Source organism: Melospiza melodia, chromosome 9, assembly GCF_035770615.1.
Source record: "Melospiza melodia melodia isolate bMelMel2 chromosome 9, bMelMel2.pri, whole genome shotgun sequence".
Taxonomy (NCBI): domain Eukaryota; kingdom Metazoa; phylum Chordata; class Aves; order Passeriformes; family Passerellidae; genus Melospiza; species Melospiza melodia.
In genome coordinates, this window is record NC_086202.1 from 20,909,351 (window position 1) to 20,920,602 (window position 11,252).

General features: G+C 37.4%; 1 protein-coding gene across 5 annotated transcripts in view; it reads left to right on the top strand.

Annotated features, from left to right (window-relative positions):
• Positions 1 to 11,252, top strand: part of VCL (vinculin) — a 54,540-nt gene that overhangs the window by 10,844 nt on the left and 32,444 nt on the right. For all 5 annotated transcript variants that reach the window (XM_063163817.1, XM_063163821.1, XM_063163818.1 and 2 more), the window contains exon 2: positions 6,664 to 6,734. In XM_063163817.1, coding sequence (XP_063019887.1) covers positions 6,664 to 6,734 — 71 coding nt within the window. The remainder of the gene's footprint in view (positions 1 to 6,663; positions 6,735 to 11,252) is intronic.

The window sequence follows — 11,252 nt, forward strand, 5'->3', positions numbered from 1 at the left end:
AGCTGTTAGACAAGTAAAGTGAGACTTAGAAAAGACAAATTGTCCAGTGTGCTACAGAAGGTGGGTAATTGCTATAGAACTCTGTGTAGCATGTATCTTGCTGGTCAAGATACATTTGCTGTTGCAGAGCTTATGCCAAAAGATTTAATGCTCTGAATTTCTGTTGCTTGAGTCATATATTAGTGAGCATGTGAAGATATTTTCAATATATTAAAGACATAGTGAAGAATATTACTTTATCAATAAAGGAATTCTAGATGAGTGTTTTTTTCCTTATTCTGTTTTCCTGCAGGGAACCATTACTGCCATGAACATAGAGAGAAAAAAAATCTGTTCTCTGGAACCACTGATCCTCTAGGACAGAGCTGATAAGGGAAGTGGTGCCACTCTTTCTGTGCAAGAGGGAAAATCAGTGTTGAATAGTCTGGTTTTCAGAAGTCAGTACAAGCATAACAACTGGAAGATCCCAAAATTCAAGGCCTGGTAGCCATCCTACATTTTCAGTTGTGACATTTTTAAATGTCTCATTTAGGTAGCAATACCTGTCAAGTCAGCAGTGTTTTCAAAAAGTAAAATGGGTTACAAAAGGCAACAAGAGATTTTGTAGTTAATTAGGCAAAGGGAAATTGAGGCACTTCTATTGGATATCTGCCTTGTAGCTGATACAGTCAGTTACTACATCAGTAACTGTAGAGAAAGAAACTGCACTACTGTTCTACATTTGAAAGTTACTCAATAATAGAAAACACGTTTTGTCTTTGATTTTTTTAGCTTCTTGAATCTCTGTGCCAGCACATGGGTAAACAGAATACTAACTTGTGATCTGTGAACAGTAATAAGTTAATTTATCCTTCTGATGAAGGAAAAAACAGACTGGGTGGACTCGGTTATTATCTATGTGTAGCTATAACTTGGGTTGGTCTAGAGATGCTGCAGTACCATATTTATCTGTATCAGAATCACAGTTTCTTCTAGGCAGCCCTGCTGTATCTGGAGCCATATCTGCCTTCCCTTTGATATGATCTGCACACTTCCTATGATGACACTTCTTACTATTACTCTTGCCAACAGGGCCAAAAAGCTTTAAGATTAGTAAACTTTCTGGCTGCTTCTACTTGACTTAACACTTGAAGTGCTGGGAGGACAGGATACATCTGAGTTTCTGGGGCATGATGGAGTTCCTCATCCACCAAATCCTCTGCAACATGCAGATATTAGCACATTGTCAAAGCTGGTGTAAATCTACCAACAGAATCATGGTGTTTGGTTTCTTGTTTTTCAGACAACCATCTGAATAATGAGAAAACATGATTTTGGAGCTAAGTTATGTTTTAGTACAGTCCTAGTATGTGTATACACAGGCAGCAGGATTTGTGTTAAGAGATACTCTGAAATTCTTTATCACAGATGTGAGTACATGGAAATGAACTGGAAGAGCTTTTGGAGTCTGCAGTACTGTTTGGTATGTGGTGTTGTCTTTAGATTTTCTTGTAAAGGTAGCTGTTAGCAGCTCATCTCATTTCTAGACTACAGTTGCTGTATCTTATTTTTCCTGGTGAGTTTTGTAAATGCCCAAGGGTTAGAGATTACTTAACATTAATTATTTGACTGAAGTAGAGTTATAATGTCCTAAAGTAGTTTTAATTTGAAGTATTGGTTTGGAAAAAGAAACTCTTTTTTCCATGAAAAACTAATTTCCAAATTAGAATAGTTCTGTTAAAAATATCACATAATCAATATGTGTTTACTTCTGTGAAGTTAATCCTGTAATTTGCCAAACCATCTGGGCCTCAGCTCTGTACAGAGTTAGTAGGTACTAGCAACATGAAGTTTTTTGGTATCCAGAGGATGTTGCTCTCTGTTTTCCATATGCTTCTTGTTTCATAGTTCTGTATTTTAAGTGGACAGCAGGATTTCCTTAGCCTTAAGCCAGTTAAATTTTTCTTAACCATGCAGACAGGTAGGTCAGTTTGCTGCTGCTGGGGACCAGATGGCTGGTGTGTTCTAATTTGCTTGCCAGATGACTTTGGAATTGTACCCTGCTATGGGTGGAATGCAGTCTGCAGGGCAATCATGAGAAAAGCAGGAGTCAGGACACAGCTTCCATGCTGGCTGAAAGGACAGGGGATAGGCTCTGATTCACCAGTCTCTAGCATTGGGCTGGCTTCAAGCCAGACTTGGGACTGCCTCACTGCTGGGATATGTGCACTGTTCATTTGGTGTAAACTAAAGGCAGGAGGAGAATTTAGCTGCACATTTCTTTGGACTGCTTTCCATCTCTAATTATATAGGCCTGTTCACCTACAGAGAAGTAGAAAACTCTAAAGCTTCTTAAAGCAGTGGTAAATTCACTGATTGCAATTGACATATCAATCCTATTTATAATTCAAAGCAAGATGAGTGGAACGATGAAGAGATTGGAAATTTGCTTTTTTAAAGGCTTCTGAGAACCTTTGAAGGAAAAACAAAAGTTTGTGTAAAAAAAAGTAGTTGTAGCTGAAGACTCACTTTTTCAGTTGTATTAAATGTACTCAATTTTGAGATGTATTATAGATGTGGCTGTGAAATGTAGGGATTGTTGTCACTGTAGAATTAAAGTAAATACTTAATTTTATTTTTTCAGGATAGACATCTAAAGAAATTTGTGAAGAAGTTGCAGGGAACTTGGTAGGACTGAGCTGGTGAATAAAAAATTTTTGATTTGAGATTCAATGCTCCTACTATTGTCACAGTCCGTCCTGAAAGCAAGACATGGACTAATGCATAAACCAGGGAGTGGATTTTTATTGAGTTGTCCTCTGGTAAAGTTGCTTTTACAGCATACAGATTTAGATCCCTTTGTGTGGTACTTGTGTGTCAAGCAGAACTCATACTGCAGCTGGTTTCTTGGGGGAGCCATGGGGGTAACAGCCAGGGCTGTTGTGTGTTCACTGGGTGATGGTGAAGGAATATTTTAAGGCTCCTTTCTAAAATGACAGATGTTTTAAATTAAGCTTCTGGAACATTGCAAGAACTAATTCTTCTAAGGTCATCTTCCCTTTTAACAGAGGAAATCATATAAGCTGTGAGGAAAATGTCTCTTCCAGCATTTGGCAAATTGTCAAACTAGTATTGCCAACAGAGGCATTCAGAGGAATCTCTGTTTAGAAAATAAATAAAATGACCCTTAAACAATAAACTTTGGACTCCCATCTTAATTATTTTTGTGGTTTATTTGATGTGATATGCGCAGTTTTTACTTTCAAACTGCCCAAGTGAAAAGGGGTGGATATTACTGGGTGCTTGTCGGTTTAAACAAACTCTCATAGAATTACAGAAGATGAAGTTATTTCTCCTTCTCACTGAGCAGCTGTTATTTGTTTTATCTAAAAGGCTAAGAAGGTAGGCAAGAGAGCTTGTCTTACTTTTCCTGCAGCTGAAGCAAATATGACAAAAAACTGCAAAACTGCTTATAAGGAAGAAACTTGGCCAGAAAACCTTTTCTTTCTTTTCCATGAAGAAAATTCTCCACATGAGAAAGCCTAAAGCATGCTGGTTTTATACTAATCAGTGGCAAATAAGACTTGCAGGAGACTGATGAACAAGGTTAAAAGCAGGAGCAGGAAATCTCAATCTCTTCCTCCTGCTTATAGCTACATTCCTAGACAGTTTTCTGTGGCCATATATATGCCCTCTGACTTTTGTGTGTCCCATTTCCTTTAAATTTCTTGACTTGTCTGCCTCTTGTTCCCTGCTTTTTGAGCAGGGAGCAAGAGGGAAGGTAGCTCACTCTTTATTCATCTGATTTGTCTGTAATCTCCAAAGGGTTTGAAATGGGGTAGAAGTTGTAACTAGGAAACTGTCTTGGTCAGCTTTGCTTGAGAGCTCCCCTTACTCTGTAATGTGCAGTGTTGAAATTATTGTTATTGTAGTGTGTTAGTCAGGGCAGTTTCTTTGGAACCATGAGTAAGTGCCACTCCAACACTTTGTAATAGCAGAAGCTTCTGTATCAGTCTGTCACTTCCCAGTAAGTTAAGGAAAGATCATCTTAGGAGGTAAGAATATCCAAACCCCAAGCAAGCATCCTGTCATTTTTTCTACATGTGTACTGTTGGCTAGAAATAAAATCTTTCTCAGGTGATTGTTTTATAATAGCATGAAGCTGGACAAGCTATCTGTCTGAAATAAGCAATAGATACTACATTTTCAAGGGAGAAAAGAATCCTCATTTTCTTGGTATTGGACTGTGAAGAAGGTAGCTGGTAACCTTGTGTTACACTGTGATGTGTCCAAAACTTGCTTAGGCCATGTAAAGTTCAATCTGAAGAAACAGGATCTTGTGAAAACTAAGTAGGAAACAAAGCAACAAAACCCCCTAACCACAAAGCTAGAAGGGCAAACTCACTGAATTTTTTTTGAGGATGTATATTTTCACTCATTAATATGTCTTTATGTTTTGAGACTCTTCCTGTGAAGTGTTATGTGGAGTACATTTGTTTTTTACGTTCCACTTCTATACCTTGGCAACGACTGCAAAGAGCAGTAAATGGAAAGGTTAAATAACAGCTATGCAAACAAGGTTTTCTATTTAAACAAGTTCAGGAGTACATTCTATGTTGGTGCTTAAAACAAGGTTGAAAGTCCTTTTTACTAGAAAGGTAGTGGATCTTTTTAATTGATGCAACTTTGAAGCTCCTTGAAATCTTGTGTGCCTTCTGTGGTATACAGAGCTGAGGATATGGATGGACTTGGAAGAGAAATGTCACTGGAGTTTAGGACAGCTTTTTTGAGGATAAAAATCTCCACAGAAAACCTCCAAACAACAGAAGAGGAGTTGACTCTTATCCTATATGTTACTTCCATTTGAAGATTAAAGATAGCTTAATAGCTACTTTGCTAGCTATAGCAAAATGTGTATATATATATGTGCATCTGTAGACATATGAAGTAGATATTATCAGCTACTTATAGGCAGCTGTATGCTTCTTTGAGTACTGAACCTAGATCTATCCTTTTATGGAAGAGACTTGTCCTTTCTAGAGTGAGTGATTAAATGCTTTTTGTATGGTCTAATATACCTGGCCAATATAAAATAACAGTTACGTAAATGACTGTCAACTTGAAGTGCCCCCCATGCTGTTTTATTTTTTGGCATTCTTTAAAGTTATACTTTTTCCAATATACTCAAGTGTATGCAGGTTGGTACAGCTGCAGGAAAATAAATCTTGAAGGGATGGTTCTTGTAAGTACAATATTGCTCTTCATTTTCACCTGTGAGACTCTTTTGTCTAACAATGTATAATCCAGAGTTACTGAGAACTACTCAATTTTTTATCATGTTGATGCACTTATCCATGCAAGCTTGTGGGAAATATAAAGGATGTGTTTCCTGAGTGCAATGGAAATAATTGGAACAAAGCAGGCACACTCTCAGGTGGGCCACGAGATAGATTTAGAATCATGCTCCTGAGGCATTGCCATGAAGTTCAGTAGTCAAAGCAACACTGCAGTGTTGTTTTCACCAGGACAGTGCATGACTGTTTGTAAACCTGCTATGAACACAAGAGACAGAAACCTACCATAAAATTCAAGATCTTTAACTTTTTTTGCACTTTCATTACTTTTAAATATCTGTGTGACTAATTGTGATTGTAGTACTAATAGATAAAAAAAAAAACAAAAAAGAAGCAGGCTATGCTCAATGTCTTTGAAGCAAGTAAAATACTCAGGCCAATGGACTTCTGTGAAGTTCCTCTGAAAAGGAGCAGACCAGGGAGACAGTTTTTGGCAAGCAGCAAAAGTTTGCAAGGAAACAGTGATTCTGGAAGGCTGTAAGCATTAGAATTGGCAAGTGCTCTGCATACTGACACACTGCATCTTCTGTCCAAAGCCAGTGAATCTTTAAGCACCAGCTGATCAGGGATTTTCAGAGCTATCTTGTCTAGCTTGAGCAGGTCTGGCAGCTCTTAACACAAAGTGGTGTCTGATTTAAAGACCTTCTGCTTTGTGATGCCTTTCTGAATAGCTTATTCAGCTGGAAAATACAGCGAACAAAGGAGCTGGAAATATTTTGTCAAGTTGGTGATCTCACAGTTCAGAGAGTCAGCTACCAATTATAAAGACTTCTATTGTGTAACACAAGAGCTAGTGTATAGAAAGCTCCAGATCTTACTCTCTTTCTTTATTGGCTTCTGCATAATTATTTTTTTGCCTAAAGGATGGTGTGGATGTGGGGTGCATTCTCAGTAATTAACTACATTTTCCTAATAGACTAAGTTGCTAGCAAAAGGGGGGTAAATTTTTTTATCTTTGAATTTGATTTCTGACTTGTGAATATTAGGACAGAGGGAAACCTTCAGAGATTAAATTTTTACATTTACAACTAAGTGCAGGAGAAAACCAGTATTGTTTCTGTGGAGAGTAGGAAAAGGGAGAAGTGTCTTGGTGTGTCCTCATTTAATTTAGCAGAGATGTTGATAGGAAACAACTTATGATTTCTGAAGCATTAAGTTAACCACAGTATATAGTGATCTCAAAAGTAAACACAGCAACAGGAACCTGGTGAAAGGAGCTGTCATTAGTACAAAGTGCTTTTTTTTTTTTTTTTTTTTATTTCACTATTTGCTTTTATCTGGCCTTGACATTGAAATTTTGATTTTTAAGTATGTCTGTTTTCTCCTGCAGGTTGGAAAAGAGACTGTGCAGACAACAGAAGACCAGATCTTGAAAAGGGATATGCCACCAGCATTTATCAAGTAAATTAATTTTATTTTAAATCTTGTGTTGTGTGTTCAGGAACAACCTCTTTGGCAGCAGGGATTTGTCTTGTTACATTCTGTATGTATAAGTCCGTATATATGGTATTTCTTCCTTTAAAAATAGTTACAAAAATTAATCAGGGTAACAATGGTACTTAGCTGTGTGCTCCTGTAGGTTTGCCTAAAGTGTCAGAGACAATGTGGTGTCTCAATCTTTTTCTATTGATTTGGCTGATGGGAAAATGTGAATTTGTCAGTATAGGCAGCTGATAGCATAACTGCCTGGAGATCTAAGACATTTGAAGAGCAGTGACTTACTGCAGGCAGTGCAGTGGACAGTCCCCCTTATAGCAGACATTCTTAATTGCATGTCTTGGTGTAAAGGACAACTTTCTCCTTCTGTTGCCTTAAGCCTTAAAAATGATCCATCACACCTTTTTGTGGGGTTTCCAAGCTGCTTATTGCCAGACCTCTATTGAAGTAACTTTCTTCTACTACCTGTAGGAACCTCTTTGTTAGCATTGTCCAGTGTATACAGAATTTCTGAGTATTTTACTGTTATTTCCAAACACCAAACAGGCAGATAGTCAAAACAAGAAAGCATTGAGACAACTGGGAAAATAATAAAAGGGAGAAGGGAGGTGATGTCTAAGGAGAAAATTTGTGGTAGGCAGTGAATAAGGATTTAGTTTATTGCACTGTAGGGTGACAAAACGAATTACTAAAATAATGCTTAGGACGAGGTGGTATTAGCATATGAGTTCAAGAATGAAGTAGCTGAATTATTAGTGAAGTAGCCTGTCACTTGAGACCACCAGTATGTCTATCAAAGTGATGCTACAGCCTGAGAAACTTTCTAGGGAAATCTGGGGAACAGGAGATGTATAGGTCTGGTGTACTTTTGGAATAAATGATTAGAAATTCTGTATTAGAGAACAGAGGGAGCTCACCTATATGTAGTGTGCTTTGGGTGAACTGACAGTGTTTCTGTGGAGGGAAATTCTGCCTTATAAATCTATTGGTATTCATAGAAATATTGCCAACAGGGGAAAGGGTAGTCCAGGTAATACAGTATACACTGATTTCCAAACTTGGCAGGTGAAGGTGAAGGCTTTTAAGAAGGTGAAGTAGCTGCAGAGTAGTTAGAAAAATTTTTGTGTGAGAAAGGAAATTGAAAGTGGAAGAAAAGATGATATGGTTAACCCTGACAATGGCAGGAGAAAATCAGTAGGACTGTGGAGCTCTTGGTTGGGATTGTGCTTTTCACCATGTTAATAAATGTTCTGGAGACCAGGCTGACTTGGGAGGCAAAAGTACTTAGTGAAAAGTACAAGTCTTAGGCAGGGCAGAGAGGTTAATGGATGACTCTGGGAAATTACAGTACCTTATTAATTGAAGTGACTTGATGTTAAGTATGTATTAAATTACTTCTAAATATCTGAAATTTTGCATGCTTGGGAGAGCAGCAGGTCTAATGGCAGATAGGATGATTGAACTGACCATTACCAATAATGAGCAAAGACTGCTGAGAGCCTCCTTACCTGTTCATGATGTAAAAGTAAATAAAATATTAGATTTATCATCAAAGAATGAGAGATAAAAATGTCACAGTATTGTTTTGTTCTGCAGCTTGAATACTGCATGTCCTGGTAGTCACACAAGTTTCAAAAGGTTGTAGTAGGACTAGAAAAGCTCATAGAACAAAGGCATAGAATTAATTCTGTATAATGCAAAGCTGAGTAGACTGAAACTGGCAAAGTGACAGAGGGGATTGAGGCCCTGACAATGTCTAAGGAAGGATGAGTTGCATGGAGAAGGTGAAAACTTGTGTTTTTCCTGTGCAGAACTTGATGGGGGAATTGGTTTAAGCTAGCAGTTTGTAAGCCAACAGTAGGGAGAGATTTTTTGTACAGCTAGTTGTGTACTCTTAAAACTCTTTATGTGGGTTTGGAGGTTAATAGCTAAGGACTTAGAGGGATCCATTGTGGGTCAAATACACAAACTGCAGGAAGTCCCAAGAACTGAAAATAGTTGAAGGATGGGAGAGTGCCTAGAGGAAGCATGATAAATGCTTATCCTGCTTTTAACCTTCCTTAGGCTTTTACTTGCAGCTACTATTGGAGACAGGATGCTGAGCTAAATGGGCCTTTGATTCAATCCACTGCAGTATTTATCATGCTGTGGGCCTGGTGTGTCATCTTCTGTGGCTGTCGGGGGGTTTGAGTTTTTGAGGGGACTGTTTATTTCATGAAATGAGATCAAAGGTTTTTCCTTGCTTCTTGATGCAAATGTGTAATTTTTATTGTGCTCATTTTCTAGGATGTGTGTAATTTTTACTTAATTTCCAGCTTCTTCACCTAGACAAGTAAATGACTAAGGAAAAGAGATTTTTTTAAATTGCTATACTGTATTAAGCCTTTGATCAAAATGTAGCAAATTGTGGAAGACTTGAATAATTAAATTACTGTAGAAATGTGACACAGGTACTGCTGAATAGTGCCACTTTGTGCTGGGTGCAAGAACTTTGTCTGCAGCAATTCATGACTGCATGAGCTGTGATACAATGTAAAATGGGAACCAAAGGTATCTGTCAGAGTAGTGACCCCACTCCACAGAGTACTTACTGTCCTAGATGCAGTAACATGAGTTAGGAATGCTCAATGGTTTTTATGAATTATAACATGTTCCACTTATGGGTTTTTGTTCATCTGGAGTTTATATCAAAATGAATTAGTACAAATTAACAGTTTGTTGTTAACATGGGGAGTGTATTGTCCTGGGTATCTTGGTTGTGGGGACAGATGGTAGTCACAGGTGAGGTACAAAGGGAGCCCTATCTTTTACTGCTGTAAAGGACAGAATTTAGATGCAAGAATTGAAACAGATGAGTCTTTTTTTGTTCTGTTTTCCTGAGAGGGAGTTTTTGTTTCTAAAGCATTAGTTCAGGAAGTGGCATTCCTTTTTAAGGGAGTGCTCTGGCAGAGTTTGTACTGGTGCATGGATGATGGGTGAGAAGCAGTACACATGTGCTAGCACTGCATTCCCTCCAGTTTGTATTTCCTCCATTCAAAAGGATTACCAGTTCTGGATGATAGAGAGTTGTGCTTATTATTTTGAAAACTTGAGACAGGCATTGAGGGTTCATAATAAAAATATATTATGGCAATCTGTAAAGCTTTTCAGTAGGAGTGTGATTGAGCAGCAAAATAACTTGCTGGCTGCTGAAAAGCTATCATGCATCCCTTCACTTGCTACTGATATAAACCACATTGGAACTGTTCACTTAGAGCTAAAAAATGCTGAGTTCTTTATCTTAATTGTCTTAATCACCAGGGAGTATAAGTAATGCATATAATTTACATCAGATGTTTTGCAATGTGTTCCTATTACTTGTTAAGCTTTTCTTGTAAAGAAGTGAAGAACTGCAGTCTCTAGGCAAAGAATAGGGTTACACTATTGGTTTACACTGAGAATAAAAATTTGTTTAACTATCATGCCCATTTAACAAATCAAGCAATAATGCTATTCTATGTTAATGTTATTTTGGTAGTTGAGCTGTAGCTGCACTGCTGGTATCTGTATTAACAAATTATATGTAAAAGATCTGCTTTTTACTTTATATTTCTAGAACTGCAAGCAATCTAAACTGTAGTGGTTAAACTGGAAAACAAACTCAGGGAAAAGCAGAGATCAATCCTGAAACCTGAAAACTAGAATGATAGTTTAGCATAAGCTACTTTTTCCCCCTCATGTTCTGTAAGGAATGCATTACTGTGATGAGGTGGATTGGCTACCCAAAGTAGTATGGCTAGAAATATTGTGACCAGTGTCTTCCCCACAAAGAACTTGGCTGGTGTTAAGATAGCTTCATTGTAATTATGCCTCAAAAATAAATATACTTTTTTATTAAGATATGTTGTTGGGTTTTTTAAGTTGCAATATAATACAGAGATTAGAAATTTCACCATAGTAATAAACTTCTGTTTGAAACTTCTGAACATGGTAGATTGTTGTGATAGAACAAGTGGTTCATTGCATTTTTAGGGACTTTGGTCATTTGTGTTGTTTTGGTTGGTTGGGTTTTTTTCATGGAAGTAAATGAATCCTAATCTTTTGCTCCCTAGCATGTGTGCTTTGCAGGGGATGAAGTGTCTGATTTTCAAGCACCACTATGATTTTCTTGCACACAGCTTACACTCCTAAGCATTTTAAGTGCATTGGGAAATTCATACAGAATAGGCATTATACAATTGAAATTCACATTTACCTTTAAGTGGTTCAACCCTAAAAACTGTAAAAGAAAACTTTAAATCTTTTTAAACACTATTTTCATTAATTATGGTGGCTTCTGGTGTAGTATGCATTTATGTTAATTCTTGTCTTAACAAATGAGAAAGGCAGCCTTGAGATAATTATCAGTATTAAACAGACAACCATGAAATTAAACTGTAGGAAATTAAGTATTTCTGAGCCTACAGCTCTGAGCTGCTGAATAGGTGATTTGTTTAATCCCTT